Here is a 16,568-nt window from a genome sequence, read left to right as displayed (position 1 = left end):
CATCTTTATTTTGCTTTAGCATATGCTGAATATATACTGTAAGACTTACTTTTAAGTCAAAACAGTGAAGAAAAGTCCTCCTACTACTAACTAGACCAAAACTGTGATGAAAAGTCCTACTACTAACTAGACCAAAACTGTGATGAAAAGTCCTACTACTAACTAGACCGAAACTGTGATGAAAAGTCCTCCTACTAACTAGACCGAAACTGTGATGAGAAGTCCTACTACTAACTAGACYGAAACTGTGATGRAAAGTCCTACTACTAACTAGACTGAAATTATGATGAAAAAGCCAACTACTAAATAAACAGAAACTGTGATGGAAAGTCCTCCTACCACTAACTGAACCGAAACTGTTATGAGAAGTCCTACAACTAACTAGCCCGAAACTGTGATGAAAAGTCCTACTACTAACTAGACTGAAACTGTGATGAAAAGTCCTCCTACTAACTAGACCGAAACTGATGGAAAGTCCTCCTACTAGATCTAGACTGAAACTGTGAAGCCTTGAGCAACTGCTTTGAATGCTGATAAAAAGTTTGGAACTGAAATCACGAACATGCAGTTATTCCAATTCTTTAAAAAAAAACACATACAGAAATACAGATTACAAAATATAAATAACAGAACAAGGACAATATGATATATAGATAGTTCAAATGTCACACATTTAGTAAACCTTAGTGAAAATGAGTTTTATTTGATATTGAGACTATGTACAGGAAAAAGATGCCACCCACATTCAAGTTTCATCTTACAAATGGGCCACATACGTAGTTTCACATAGCAACAAAGAAATACTACATCTCAGAATATGATTTACAGGACAATGGTTAAATATGTGATACCCACTTAAAGCTGACCAAGAAGAGATTTTCTTTACATTACTAACTGGAAATACTTGCCAAAAGTGTAATTTTAGGTTTTGCAACATCAACTGTTCTAGAGGAAGCAATTATATGGATTCATACTAATGCATTTAAAGTATGGGTAACAAAACATAATTATTCATTCACTTGAGATTAAGTTCCTTTGCAATTGCTCAATGTTTACCTTATTAGTTGAGGGAATTTGTGGTGACAGGTACTAAGTGAGAATCAAGATAACATTCTCACTTCAGTCAGTTTATTTCAATAACGACTGTCAACAGGAGTCCACATCACCTTTTTAGATTTCCACTTCCCATGCATATGCAGAGCAGTATGGTACATTGATCGACAAGTAAGTATACATTGAGTGCCATTTCTTTTTTTAACATGATGGGAAAACAAGCTGCATTGGAATAAGCCCTTTCTGGTTTTGCATCCCAAAATAAGGAATATGCTTCTAAGTCGCATTTAAAATTACCGGCTTTACAAAAAAGAATATACGCTTTCTTCAAATTTGGGCTAAAACAGTCACTGTTCACATTCACAAGGCAGGTGACCATAACTAAAGTGAGAAGGCAACAGAATAAGAACACATACAATAAACATGTTTGTTAAACCTTACATAGAATATGTCTTACTCTATGCAGTCACAGTAACTGATATCTGTTTAGAATTTATTTCAAAACATGCCTCAATTTATGTTAGCTAGCTAGCCATAGTTCATACACATACTGCTGAAGTCAACATGATAGTGCTGAATCATTTTCAATAAACCCGCATCAGCAATAGGGACTACTTATAACATCTGTCATGTCATGCAACTGACAGTAAGCTCTCTTGACAGTCAAGTTTAACTGCAAATACAGAGTACAGTCAAATACATAGGCACTTTACAATTGAGTGCAATGGAGCAGAATGTTCTCTTTTCAAAATGGTTTGAATGGCTATTTTTACCCTGTAGGCACCTGCAACTTACCACAGGTGAGAAATTACACAGTTAAAGAGAATCACTTGCCTCCAACCAAATTAATTTGAATAATTCAGTCCAATTTTTTTGACTTAAGTTAAAAATCTCAATTTCATTTTCTCTCTTGGTCATGTGCAGTTGTAAATTAAACAAATACACTTGAAATTCAACAGTTCTTTCAATTTCAACTTATTTTTTAAAGATAGTGAACAGTGCCAAGTTTGACCGCAACTGTAAGCGCCATATTTAAGTAGCGAGTGAAACTGTTTTTGTTTTTACTCTTGCCAGGCCATTAAAGTGACAGTTCACTCCAAAATCGAAATTTGTCCAAAGATGTTATATTGTGGTCTAATGTCAAGAGGAGTCCATGGCCCAAGCCTAATGTTCTGTAGCTTCAGCTATTCAGTGTGCGCCTCAGTCTTAAAGGAATGGAAAAGATGCACACCATCTGATTCCATAATCTTTTCCTTTCAGTTTACACTTGTAGCTCAGTAATTTGGGTGGTCATTTGAAGACAAAAAGTTGCAAACTAATTACAATATGCATGCTATAAATCACATCAACTATTCGGCTTTCATCCACATCCATCGTTTTGATTTGATTATTTGAGGATAATGCGACGATGTGAATTTCCAAGTTCAAGATATAAGTTGAGTTATCCTGCAATGAAGCCGGTTAGAGTTGGAGGATTTGTTGCCATGGTTTCTGATTAGGCTAGAAAACTTTTTCTGGATCAGGAAATTCAGGAAAGTTGATTAAGAATTTGAAAGAAGTTGGCTCCTTAACTCATCAACCCTCTTTTTGAAATGGCTTCATCTCAACATTAGACAACTTTGAGAGCTGAAATCGTCAATCTTTGGAGTGAACTACCACTTTTAAAAACGTCTGTGTTATGAAGATGGGATTCATAATACGTTCGCTTACAGGAACAACTATTTAAAACTCACAGTGAAGTGCTACAGTGAAGAACTAGGTTCAAAAGCAAGTAACAGCCAATTCAATTGAACAACAAATGGATGGTAGTAAGAGATATTCAAGAAAAATGCTTTTGGCTTATGTCATTTGTTGAAACAGAAATTCCAAGACCTTATACAAATACATTCTTATTTCAGCAATGAGCTAGTATTATGCATAAATGGAGGCAACACAGTCATCTGAAAAGTAACCATTTATGTGAATCATTAGGAACTGACGCATGCATAATTTTTGATGGGGTGTTTTTCTGTTTTTCCAACATTGTAGAGCGCAATTTAAATCAAACCTGCATAGAAAACGAGCATTTCGCTACACCCGCAATAACATCTGCTAAATATGTGTGACCAAACATTTGATTTTAAGGCCTTTTTCTGAGGTTCACTTCCATTTTTGTCATGCGGTCATTTTGTTTCAGCTATAGCCTATGTACAGGATATCAGAATGCACATTTTGGAAAATGTTCAGACAAACAAAACTAATTTGCAGAGAATTAATCTGGATGGCACTGTAAGAAAGAAGCATACTGGCGTATTGCAGTTTGGCTCAAACAGTCTTTTGTATAACGATGCATTTCTACATATTCTAGTGATGCAATGGTATGATTTCTCATTTCCGATTTGCGTAAGAATCAAATATTCTTTCTCAAATATATATTTGTACTTATTAACTTCATAGTTGTGGAACTATGCCTCTTCCCACATTGGGATTTAGGTAAATAAAGTACCACTTACATTTTCTGTATATACACACACAATTCACTGTACAGTAGAAACATGATCAAACATAGCTACAGTATAAAAATGTCAAAGGTTAAGAGAAAAACAAAAAWAATAATATTGTTCTTTACCAAACAAATAAATGGTTGACACTTGCCACTAAATGGTTTACACATTCTCAGCCCATAGAAGGAAACATCCAATTTAACCAAGTTGCTCTTCACTTCCATCTCGCTATATTAGTTTTCAAAACAGAAATGTCAGAATATGAAACAGAGGGGAAGATAGAGTAAAATAAAAAGTTAAAGTATTTCAGCTCTACAAGTTAGCGTATAGAAAAAAGTTCTGCCCATTTTAACCACTTTTGCAAAGTTCTACATGTGTTTTGGGACTCATTTTGCTATGTGCATAAAATGGAAYGGTTCAAATAGTTTTCTACCAGCCCCTAATCTGGAGGGAAGAACCAAATATTAATTATAAGTAACATTGTTTTTTATCATAACAATTGGTCTAGCAAAATAATTGTATTTGCGTTTGTAAGTTTCCCTTTAAGGAGAAGAAAGCCTCCCCATATTTGCACTCTCCATCACAAATTTGAAATCAACATTTCCTTTTTTACAAAACACCCATAACTCATCTAGAAAGTGTACCAGTACAAAATACAGTACAGTGATTTGTCAAACTTTACACTACATAACCACAAATATTGTCACTGACTAGGATTTAAAATTCCTCTCAAATACAAGAAAATGTTAGGAGAAGTTAAGAAAATACACTGTCACATTAGTTACACTTAAAAACAGTACAATACTCAATATGTAAGGCAAAATCAGGTGATCTCACAGTGACAAGTTCAACAGGTTTCTGAGGAGCTTGTATCCTTCAGATTTTCAGGAGGCATTCAATCTGGATATACATGCAAAGGAGAATTATGGCCATCTAGTTTGGGTATTTGTATTTGATATGTTTACATTGTCACATTTGCTTAAGCTTATGAGCAGCTAAATATAAGCATCTGTTGTATATGTTTTTCATTAATTAAGATACATTTAAAAACAGCATTGGCACAAGACGAAACCCAACGATTGTGGGCCCATGTAAGTGATGAAAACACAATTGCAGATCCTATATTTTAAGAGGCCTTATCTGATTCTATCTAGCGAGATGTCGTAGCAACTTGCAACCGTAAGAGCAAACATGGGGAGGATTTGTACTCCTTAAGTTTAACAGAGCAGCTTAATACATAAATATGTAACTTAAATTAATAGATACATAAGTGTAGTTTGCACAATACAGTTAGAGCAGAGACATTTTGGCTTCGAACTCAAACACATTTTGAAATACAACAATAAAAAAATTCAACTGAAGTAATAAATATTTCAATAAATAAAAACATACATTTAAACAGAACATAATCCAACATACGCATAACGCAAACATTAACATTTGGTTGTCAATAAAAATAAAGCTGTGTGTGAAATATAAAGCTTATATGGTTGGTAAGGAATGATAATAGGTATGGTGCAGCTCACCTTCCTAGTGGCTTTTTGCTTTTTAAAATGCATGTAGATTTGTATAAAAATAAAATCAAAAGGAGATATACAATCTGTTATCAAGTGTGACACTGTGGGATATATGGTAAGTAATTATAGATAGTTAACGCAGCAAGCTAGCAAAGCTCTGACCAACCAACAATCTCATTGGAAATTACAGCAATTCCATTCCTGACCCTAACAAGCCATTGCATGTCCTTCTCCACAATGGGTTTTGGTGGCTCATCATTTAAAGGACTTGAGGGTGAGTGCGAGGTTGAATAGCCATGCCTGGTTCCCTTTCTTCCTAGGGTTATTTTTTGTTGTTGGCCACTGACAGCATTCTCTATTACAGCCTATCCATCCTAAACGTGTCCTCAGTGGCAGTGTCGGCCAGAACCATGTCGGGGTCATTGAGCATGTGCAGTCCGTCCAGGGTGAGGGGGTCGATCTTCAGCTCGTCCAATGGGAACTGAGAGTCCGCGTCGAAGCTGACATCTCCGACGCCGGCCAGTGAGTTGGTTAACTCCTTAGAGAGGCTGGGTGGAGACTCGCCTGTCACTAAAACACAACAATTAGGGAAACATTTGACATTCATTAAATCAAAGCAGCTGCTAGTTAATTAACAGTATTACTTTAAGTAACAGTCTTCACCCAAAGAATCTGTAACAAGAGAAACTAAATACAACTAATCTTAAAAAACACGTTTTACTCATACTGGCCAAATTTCATAAAACAATTGACTAATCAAGCCAGGATGAACAAAACTTGAATAGGTGTGTACAGTGCCCAACTAAGTTGAATTACATGACAGGCTCTCTAATCGACTCAGCTGCTGCTTGGTACCTGTGAGGATGATGTTTGGGATGTTGCCATGGCTACCGTAGCCCAATGGCTGGGAGTGGTGCAGGCTGCTCCCTGTGAGGCCCATCATAGCTGCTTGTGTGTAGTTGAGGGTGGAGCACTGGCTGTACAGGCTATTGGAGCTGATCGGGTTCTCAATCATATTGAACTGTTCGAGCTAAGCAAGTGAAAAAACAAACATGTAATAAGTCAAGTTAGGAAATAGAACACAGAGATCAGGCACAAGTTGTAATACGTGGGGATGTAGTGGCTGTGAAATTCATGGCCTAGTTTAGTGTGGGTTAAGTCACCTGATGGGAGAGAGCGTTGGTCTGCCTTGATGCTAGCTGCTGGTCGTAGAAAGAATCCCCAAATATACTGCCCACCACTGGAATGTGCTGAAAGAGACATTTGACATCTGATTAAAGTACAACATCAAAAAAAGGGTTATGGAAACTAATAGACTTACAGTCAATGGGTAAAGCCTTTTCTTGGGTATCTGAGGGATATATTTTACAATTGGCTCATTCATCCCCCTCTCCCCTGTAACTATTCCCCAGGTCGTTGCTGCAAATGAGAACGTGTTCTCAGTCAACTTACCTGGTAAAATAACGGTAAAATAAATAAAAAATAAAAATAAATAAAAAATATATAAGGGAACATTAAAGTCATGAAACATCACAAAAGGCATGAGGCAATTCACAAGCCATTCAATTACCGTTAGGTAAATGGCTGTTCATGATGGCACAAACACCAGCATCTCATAACACATCATAATGCCTATTCAGGCCCAAAATTACCATAGACACAGCATGATTCATAAGAGCCACATCCACATAAATGTTTCATCAGTAAGATGTGAACCCTAACATTATAAAAATCTGGAGCAATAGGCCTTCATTTAGAATATAGAAACGTCACAATCGCCATCTTGTCATTTTTAGAGGGATGATATTGTAAGCTAGCAAAACAATGCTGTAGCACTAACTAACGACAGCAAATACATGCAAATGACTTTGGCTAGCTACAGTAGCTAACTTGGCTTACTGTGGGGTGAGGTTAATTGGCTTCTGCAGTTTCTCTACTAGCAACTGCAATGCTGTTTCATGCCCTCAAAACTGACTTGGTCCAGTAATATTTACCATATTTTGTGATGTATCCACTTTCTAAGCACATATTGAATGCCAATGTTCACCAATATAAAACACCAAACTTTGGCATTCAGTAACACAATAGAAGATTAAAAAAACAGCACAATAAGTTGGTGGAAGATTACATTACTACAGCTAGCTACAGTACATGGAATCAGACACGTTCAGAGGAACAGAACTAGAAAGAGCTCAAACCTCTGGCACTTTTTTGTAAAATATGCTGGAAACAATGCCACGTAAAACAGGAAACAACCAAAGCTGCTATCAACGTGTTAGACTAACTAAAAATAATCATAATTAAGTTTCTATGTAGGTGCTGCATACACACAGGACATGCACTGAGTGTACAAAACATTAAGGACACCTGCTCTTTCCATGAATTAGACTGACCGGGTGCATCCAGGTGAAAGCCATGATCCCTTATTGATGTCACTTGTTAAATCCACTTCATAACAGTGTAGAAGGATTTTTAAGCCGTGAGACAATTGAGACACGGATAGTGTATGTGTGCCATTCAAAAGGGAGAATGGGCAAGACAAAAGATTGAAGTGCCTTTGAACAGGGTATGGTAGAAGGTGCCAGGCGCACCAGTTTGTGTCAAGACCTGCAACATTGCTGGATTTTTCACGCTCAACAGTTTCCCATGTGTATCAAGAATGGTCCACCACCCAAAGGACATCCAGCCAACTTGACAACCGTGGGAAGCATAGGAGTCAACATGGGCCAGCATCCCTGTGGAATGCTTGACACCTTGTAGAGGTGGGTGGTGCAACTCAATATTAGGAAGGTGTTCTTAATGTTTTGTACACTCAGTGTATATTGGGTTCAAGCAAAAACACAAAAAGCTGCTATGCGACAACATTCAAAGGCCTGAGTCAATATGATAAGCAGACAGCGAGCAGTGGTCTGGAGGAGAAGAGATGGGATTGCTGACACCATGGAGGGGAGCGAGAGGCTGGGATGAGCAGCAGCTAGACCAATTACAGCCAATTTTGGGCAAAAAACCCTCCCCAACAAAGTATCTTGGTGGTTTCGCCCTTACTTGAGGCGAGCCGCCAGGGGAGAAGCCTTGATTGGAGACTGGGGAGGTTGGAGACTGATTGGCCGGAGAGCCAGTCTGATTGCGGTACTGTTGGAAGGAAGAGTGTTAACCGGTGCAGAGTTCCATAATCCTAGACAGAGAGCACTCAAAGGGCCCAAGGAGAGTCTAAGGTGGGCTCTTACACCATCTAAATCACAGACCAGTTCACTCCAAAAAACAGCCATTGCTTGAAGGGGACCAATGAACCAAACTTTGTTGGAGCTAGAATTTCACTGGGTATAAACAGTGAAGGTATCGACAAGCAAGAAACTCAACCCAACAGAAGAAACCCGAGTAAAGAGACTGCACAGATCTTAAAGTGCAACTGACACCATTTTAGCTAATTTGCAGATACTGTATGAAAAAAAACAATTATCAGCCCAAAATATTAAATTCACCAACTTCATAAGAGGTTTTAAAAATAGGCTCTATTTGATTCAAAACTCCATTGCTTATAGTCTGACATTGTTGGCAGAATAGATTAATGCCCCAATACATTGCTTGGTAGTCCACTACATATTGCTGTTCGGTTGTAAATCACAGCTGGCAAGCTACATTATTTGCTGCCTGCCATTCAGTTGGCACTCACACAATATTTTGGACAAAAAGGCTAGGAATCTCAAACTAGAAAAGGCAATGATCAAGTCATAACGTGGCTAATAGGCTAGCTTAACTAATATGTATTTATTTAGCAAGCTAAAAAAACAGAGCCTTGTAGCTAGCTAGCTGCTGGGAGAATTTAATGTCMTAGTCTGGATGAGTAGGCTGATATATATATATATATATAAATAAAAATAAATAATAGAGACAGGCAGGGAGAGGAACTTGTCCACTGTGGTTGCCGAACGCTAAATCTTCTGGCCGAAGCCCTGCGTGGCATCACCTGTGCCACAAGAGCATGTTGGTTGAATTGGCAAAGTCGATATCCACAGGGTCGCTACAGTTTGTTATTTGTGGTCGTAAATATAATGTTGGAGGGTAGGTAGGGTATATGAGGGGGTAGGGTATGTAATTTATTTTACAGTACAAGGGGATGGTGATGTGAGAAATATTTTTTACCTTTGGGAGCGCATTTTTTTATGACACCTTGAGTTGGACCAAACTGTCCCTAACATGTGTTGAAGTGGTTGTTGTTGTAGCTGTTGGTGATGTGTATACAGTAGGCAACTGAGGGAGAGAAGTAAAGTTCCCAAAAAGTAAGACGAGTCTCGTGGTATTTACAGGAAACCATTCGGGTGTATTGTGGCTTTTGCGACTGCTTTCTAATTTTTCTAGCATTCAAAGTGAATGGCAGAGGCTCGTATGGCAATTGCCTATTTGCATATAGGGCTACTGTAGATATGATTGGTTATGGCGCACACCGGTTTGTATAGACTGGACAAGATTGACAAGCTTTTATTTACTGCAGTGTATTAATTATCCAAACGCATGACCGCTTTCCTACTCTTATTTCTAGAAATTTTTGAATGTATGAAAACACCTTGAAGTATAAAAAAAGTAATAAAATAAATGATTTGGGCTTACTGCTATTAGCCCATGCAAACGCACTGAATAACAGATTCACTACATGGAACAACCGACAGTCCCCCCCAAAAAACTCTAAAGGAAGTTTGTTTTCTGAGTGTCTGTCCCATATCTGAGATTTAAAAAAWATATATAATAATAAAATAAAAATCAGGGAACATTTGTAAAAAAATGTTTTACATATATTTCACCCCTTCTTTTTTGTCAGTCTCCATATATTTTTTTCAACTAGTGCCCGGGGGACCTTTAGACGAGTCTTGAGGCCTGTCGACATCCAAGGGCAAAACATGTACATGTTTGTGAGTCTCACCTTTCCACAGACAKSAAATAATAGTTTGTAGGCCAAACCGTTCGGACACTACAGACGATTCTGCGCGAAGACCGATTTTCTGGATGTCTCATGGTCTGACAACAATGCTCTAGCTGTCACCTTTCACCGCAGATGCGACATGAGACCTTACGGTGTTAAGTAATTCCTCCCTACCTGTTGATCTCTAAACAAAGCAGAATTTATGGTACGCAGCTATAACTCGCTAGCAAGCTATCTAGCTAATATAATTTTATTACTTTCAGAAATAATTTTATTATTATTTTAAATTAAACGAGAACTTACCACAATAATCTAGACCAGGTATTCCCAAACTGAGGTACGCACAATGCCGTCGGGGTACGCCAAATAAAAACGTGATTCACATGTATTTAAAAAAATGCACATTTTCAAACAGTCCATTTATGTTTTCCAACGGGGCTATACATTTGGGTAAGGTTCTTCCCCCTCGCCTGRKTAGCCTTGTTTCACTGCCAAAAATAAAATGAAACCATCTAGTGTTCAGCGAAATAACACAGTCAAATACAGGTAGCCTAGTCAAAAAATTAACATCCAATCACATTAACCGTTAGTCTCTGGCGGGAATTCCACCAACGGTCCGTAAGTAGCCAAACCTGGCTGCTGCTCATTCCGTTTGCTCGAAAATTGATAAACGGTTAAAAAAAAGGGGCCTGCGTCCATAGAGACACATACCAGCTCTACTGGTAGTACTGTTACTACCAGTAGTAACTGGTAGTACTGTTACTACCAGTAGTACTACACCTGCCGACATCAAGTTGTTCTGCTTCCACGAGCAGATCCAATGCTAGCATCAGTAATTCTACATTTGTTGTTAGCTCAGCTAGCATGGACACTGACAGTTGTGAATCTGATGCAGCCGAAGAGCTACTGCCCCCTTACCCGGGAAAGCACCGAACAACAGACAGGGAAGTTGGACCATCAAATAAGCTCAAATATCAGGAGAACTACATTGATTTGGGGTTCACTTATATTGGGAGTAGTGTCTTTCCTCAGCCACAGTGTGTTATATGTGCAAAAGTACTCACAACTCGATGAAACCTTCACTCCTGCGCAGATTTTTAGAAACAAAACATGCCAATTTGAAAAATAAGCGACAGGAGTTTGAGGGAGAATTAAGACTACGTTCGAGTAGTAAGACATGGATAAAAGCAACACATACCATTAATAAGAAGGGGCTAGAAGTGTCTTATATGGTGAGCTACCGAGTGGCTAGGACAGGCAAGCCCCATACTATTGTGGAGGACTTAAATCTTCCTGCTGCCGTGGATATGGCTGAAAAAAAAAAAAAAAAAAAAAATATTCAGACAAGGCCTTCATCAAACAACACTTTCACGATGCATCAGTGACATGGCAGGAGATGTTTTGAAACAATTCCTGCTTCGCATACAAGCCAGTGAATTATATGGCTTACAGCTGGATGAGTCAGACGTGGCGTGCCTGACACAGCTCCTGGTACATGTCCGTTACGTTTATGGGGGGGGGGGGGGGGGGTCAATTAAGGAAGACATCCTCTTCTGCAAACCACTGGAAACCAGGAGAGGATATTTTTAGAGTACTGGACCGCTTTGTGACATCAAATGGACTTTGGTGGTCAAGATGTGTTGGTATCTGGACTGATGGCGCTAAAGCCATGACAGGGAGACATAGTGGAGTGGTAACGCGTGTGCAAGCAGTTGCTCCCGACGCCACTTGGGTACACTGCAGCATCCACCGAGAGGCTCTTGCTGCCAAGGGAATGCCTGACAGCTTGAAAGAGAGTTTTGGACACAACAGTGAAAAAGCAAGGCCCCTGAACTCGTGTATTTTCTGCATTATGCAATGATATAGGCAGTGACCATGTAACGCTTTTACAACATGCAGAAGTGAGCGGGTTATCAAGGGGCAAAGTATTGACACCTTTTTAAATTGAGAGACGAGCGTAAAGTTATTTACTAACCATAATTTTCACTTGTCTGACCACTTGCATGATGACGAGTTTCTCACGCTACTGGCCTATCTGGGTGATGTTTTTTCCTCGCCTGAATCTAGGATTACAAGGACTCTCCGCGACTATATTCAATGTGCGGGACAAAACTGATGCTAGGATTAAGAAGTTGGAGCTCTTTTCTGTCTGGATTAACAAGGACAACACACAGTTCTTTCCATCATTGTTTGATTTGTGGGCAAATGAACAAACTTACGGACAATGTCAAATGTGATATAGTGAAGCAACTGAGTGAGTGAGTTGGGTGCGCAATTACGCAGGTACTTTCCCGAAATGGATGACACAAACAACTGGATTCGTTATCCCTTTCATGCCCTGCCTCCAGTCCACGTCAACAAGAGATCATCGAAATTGCAACAAGCGGTTCTGTGAAAATGTCATTTAAAATCAGAAGCCACTGGCAGATTCCTGGATTGGGCTACGCACAGAGTATACTGCCWTGGCAAATCGTGCTGTTAAGACACTGATGCCCTTTGCAACCACGTACCTATGTGAGTGTGGATTCTCGGCCCTTACTAGCATGAAAACTAAATACAGGCACAGACTGTGTGCGGAAAATTATTTAAGACTGAAACTCTCTCCAATACAACCCAACATTGCAGAGTTATGTGCATCCTTTCAAGCACACCCTTCTCATTAACCTGTGGTAAGTTATTCACAATTCTTTTCTTTTTTTTTCTCTCTTTTTATCCCATTTTCTCCCCCCTTTTTGTGGTATCCAATCGCTAGTAATTACTATCTTGTCTCATCGCTACAACTCCCGTACGGGCTCGGGAGAGACGAAGGTCGAAAGCCATGCGTCCTCCGAAGCACAACCCAACCAAGCCGCACTGCTTCTTAACACAGCGCGCCTCCAACCCGGAAGCCAGCCGCACCAATGTGTCGGAGGAAACACTGTGCACCTGGCTACCTTGGCTAGCGCGCACTGCGCCCGGCCCGCCACAGGAGTCGCTGGAGCGCGATGAGACAAGGATATCCCTACCGGCCAAACCCTCCCTAACCCGGACGACGCTAGCCCAATTGTGCGTCGCCCCACGGACCTCCCGGTCGCGGCCGGCTGCGACAGAGCCTGGGCGCGAACCCAGAGACTCTGGTGGCGCAGTTAGCACTGCGATGCAGTGCCCTAGACCACTGCGCCACCCGGGAGGCCTGTTATTCACAATTCTTGATGAACAAAAGGTTTTATATGTAAGATGGTTAAATAAAGAGCAAAATTATTCTTATTATTATAATATTATTTGTGCCCTGGTCCTATAAGAGCTCTTTGTCACTTCCCACGAGCCAGGTTGTGACAAAAACTATTGTATAGTGTGTGTGGCAGGCATACAATGATGGCAACAACAAAAAAACATTTGAGAGTGTGCTGACCCTGGTGCTAGAGGGGGTACGCAGCTGTATGTTGAATGTTTGAAGCGGTACGGGACTATAAAAAGGTTTGGGATCTACTGATCTAGACAATTGTTCTGACAAACAGCGGTCTCAAAAATCATGAGAATTACTACTGGTAATGTCCCCTCCCATACTCTTGTGGAAAAGGCTAATCTACTTACACTTAGCAACAATCCCACCTCCAATGTCACAAACAAAAGCGTTTCACCGTGTAGAGTACCATACAAAAAGCCCATGGTAAGTCTCATCGAAACAAGGACTACAACACTGGCTTTTTCTTGGATCTTGTCAGCTCAGTTTTCCACTGTCATTGGTCTACAGAGCATGCGACTCACCGAGTTGATGTTGACAGTCGTCGCGATCTGGCTGACTGGGGAGGACTGGGTGGCTGTGGAGGCAGTGGTGGTGGCCAGGGGCAGGGTGATTAACCTGATGCCCTGGGGCAGGGCTTGCTGCTGCAGGTCATTGAGCACTTGGGCCTGGGACTGCGCTGTCAGCTGGCTAAAGAAGGCATACTGGGATAGCTGCTGCTCCAGAGTCAAGGCATCCATCGCCACTGCCTGGTAACGATAGAGGAAGGGAAAAAAGCTTGAACTTAACCTGAAAACGAAAACAAGGAATTCAACACTGTTATAACAGGGTTACAGTAGCTAGCAAAATAACGTAAGAGCGTTTGGTAACTTTAAAACTAAATAATTTAAGCAAGCTTGCTAACTAACTTGGGTAACTGAGGTGAAACAATTACATTATATCCAATTAGTTAGCTACCGCACTGCTCTTTGCTCGCAAACGAAACACTGCCAAAACTGATGTTGGCTCAAATAATACGTAAAATGTCTAAATGTAAGCATCATCTTCCCTAGTGTACTATAAAAAATAAAGTGGAAAAATATACATTACCTATATTGTCATCTAGTAAATAGCACCCAGATGAAGACTGATAAAAATGAATGAATCACCTTTTACTGCGCTTCCATTTCAATATATTACAAGAGTGGCTAAATATCTTGTTAAGATCTAGTTTTCACCCAGCGACGCAAAGGCTTTAATACGTTATAGAAAGATTCTCAGTTCATGGACAGAACAACAAACATTAGAGACTGGTGCCATGGACAGAGAAAGGTTTATCGTTTCACATTTGAAAGCGTCGCACACTGAGCATTGTTTGTGATGTCATGCCTTCCTTGAGCAATTGAAAGCTCCAAATTACTCTGGACGGATCTTGGCTAGCTGAGTCATTCCAGGAAACAAGGCCAAACTACACCTGGTAGGCATCACTTGCTCATCTCACATAGGGATTTAGCCATGTACAGTGGGGAGAACAAGTATTTGATACACTGCCGATTTTGCAGGTTTTCCTACTTACAAAGCATGTAAAGGTCTGTAATTTTTATCATAGGTACACTTCAACTGTGAGAGACGGAATCTAAAACAAAAATCCAGAAAATCACATTGTATGATTTTTAAGTAATTTTATTTTGCATTTTATTGCATGACATAAGTATTTGATCACCTACCAACCAGTAAGAATTCCGGCTCTCACAGACCTGTTAGTTTTTCTTTAAGAAGCCCTCCTGTTCTCCACTCATTACCTGTATTAACTGCACCTGTTTGAACTCGTTACCTGTATAAAAGACACCTGTCCACACACTCAATCAAACAGATTCCAACCTCCACAATGGCCAAGACCAGAGAGCTGTGTAAGGACATCAGGGATAAAATTGTAGACCTGCACAAGGCTGGGATGGGCTACAGGACAATAGGCAAGAGCTTGGTGAGAAGGAAACAACTGTTGGCGCAATTATTAGAAAATGGAAGAAGTTCAAGATGACGGTCAATCACCCTCAGTCTGGGGCTCCATGCAAGATTTCACCTCGTGGGGCATCAATGATCATGAGGAAGAAGAGGGATCAGCCCAGAACTACACGGCAGGACCTGGTCAATGACCTGAAGAGAGCTGGGACCACAGTCTCAAAGAAAACCATTAGTAACACACTACGCCGTCATGGATTAAAATCCTGCAGCGCACGCAAGGTCCCCTGCTTAAGCCAGTGCATGTCCAGGCCTGTCTGAAGTTTGCCAATGACATCTGGATGATCCAGAGGAGGAATGGGAGAAGGTCATGTGGTCTGATGAGACAAAAATAGAGCTTTTTGGTCTAACTCCACTCGCCGTGTTTGGAGGAAGAAGAAGTATGAGTACAACCCCAAGAACACCATCCCAACCGTGAAGCATGGAGGTGGAAACATCATTCTTTGGGGATGCTTTTCTGCAAAGGGGACAGGACGACTGCACCGTATTGAGGGGAGGATGGATGGGGCCATGTATCGCGAGATCTTGGCCAACAACCTCCTTCCCTCAGTAAGAGCATTGAAGATGGGTCGTGGTGGGTCTTCCAGCATGACAACGACACGAAGCACACAGCCATGGCAACTAAGGAGTGGCTCCGTAAGAAGCATCTCAAGGTCCTGGAGTGGCTAGCCAGTCTCCAGACCTGACACCAATAGAAAATCTTTGGAGGGAGCTGAAAGTCGTATTGCCCAGCGACAGCCCCGAAACCTGAAGGATCTGGAGAAGATCTGTAAGGAGGAGTGGGCCAAAATCCCTGCTGCAGTGTGTGCAAACCTAGTCAAGAACTACAGGAAACGTATGATCTCTGTATTGCAAACAAAGGTTTCTGTACCAAATATTAAGTTCTGCTTTTCTGATGTATCAAATACTTATGTCATGCAATAAAATGCAAATTAATTACTTAAAAATCATACAATGTGATTTTCTGGATTTTGTTTTAGATTCCGTCTCTCATAGTTGAAGTGTACCTATGAATAAAAATTACAGACCTCTACATGCTTTGTAAGTAGGAAAACCTGCAAAATCGGCAGTGTATCAAATACTTGTTCTCCCCACTGTATATAGGGCAGCAGGTAGAATAGCAGTTAGAGCATTGGTTCAGTAACCAAAAGGTTGCTAGTTCGAATCCCCGAGCCAACAAGGTGAAAGGCAGACCCTGGACATGACCCAACTCTCTGAAGGGTGTCTCAAGGAAAGTTGAGATGTGCAAAACAAACATTTTCAATTCACACGTGTATTGAAATAGGACAAATATAAATCACCCACCAAATCATTATTATATACACACTGAACAAAAATATGAATGCAACATGTAAAGTGTTGGTACCATGTTT

The 16,568-nt window shown here is 40.3% G+C and overlaps 1 protein-coding gene across 2 annotated transcripts in view; it reads right to left on the bottom strand.

Moving 5' to 3' along the window:
• Positions 1 to 681: 681 nt before the first annotated feature.
• LOC111952842 (CREB-regulated transcription coactivator 1) overlaps positions 682 to 16,568 on the bottom strand; it is a 34,428-nt gene continuing 18,541 nt past the window's right edge. The window contains exons 10-14 of one of the 2 annotated variants that reach the window (XM_023971783.2): positions 13,719 to 13,943; positions 8,099 to 8,185; positions 6,217 to 6,303; positions 5,909 to 6,083; positions 682 to 5,623 (exon numbers count right to left, since the gene is read on the bottom strand). In XM_023971783.2, the coding sequence (XP_023827551.1) occupies positions 5,412 to 5,623; positions 5,909 to 6,083; positions 6,217 to 6,303; positions 8,099 to 8,185; positions 13,719 to 13,943 (786 nt within the window). In that variant the 3' untranslated portion in view covers positions 682 to 5,411. The remainder of the gene's footprint in view (positions 5,624 to 5,908; positions 6,084 to 6,216; positions 6,304 to 8,098; positions 8,186 to 13,718; positions 13,944 to 16,568) is intronic. The other variant, XM_023971784.2, reaches the window with a different exon arrangement.

Source organism: Salvelinus sp. IW2-2015, linkage group LG26, assembly GCF_002910315.2.
Source record: "Salvelinus sp. IW2-2015 linkage group LG26, ASM291031v2, whole genome shotgun sequence".
Classification (NCBI taxonomy): Eukaryota; Metazoa; Chordata; class Actinopteri; order Salmoniformes; family Salmonidae; genus Salvelinus; species Salvelinus sp. IW2-2015.
This window is presented reverse-complemented; position numbering and strand designations above follow the sequence as displayed.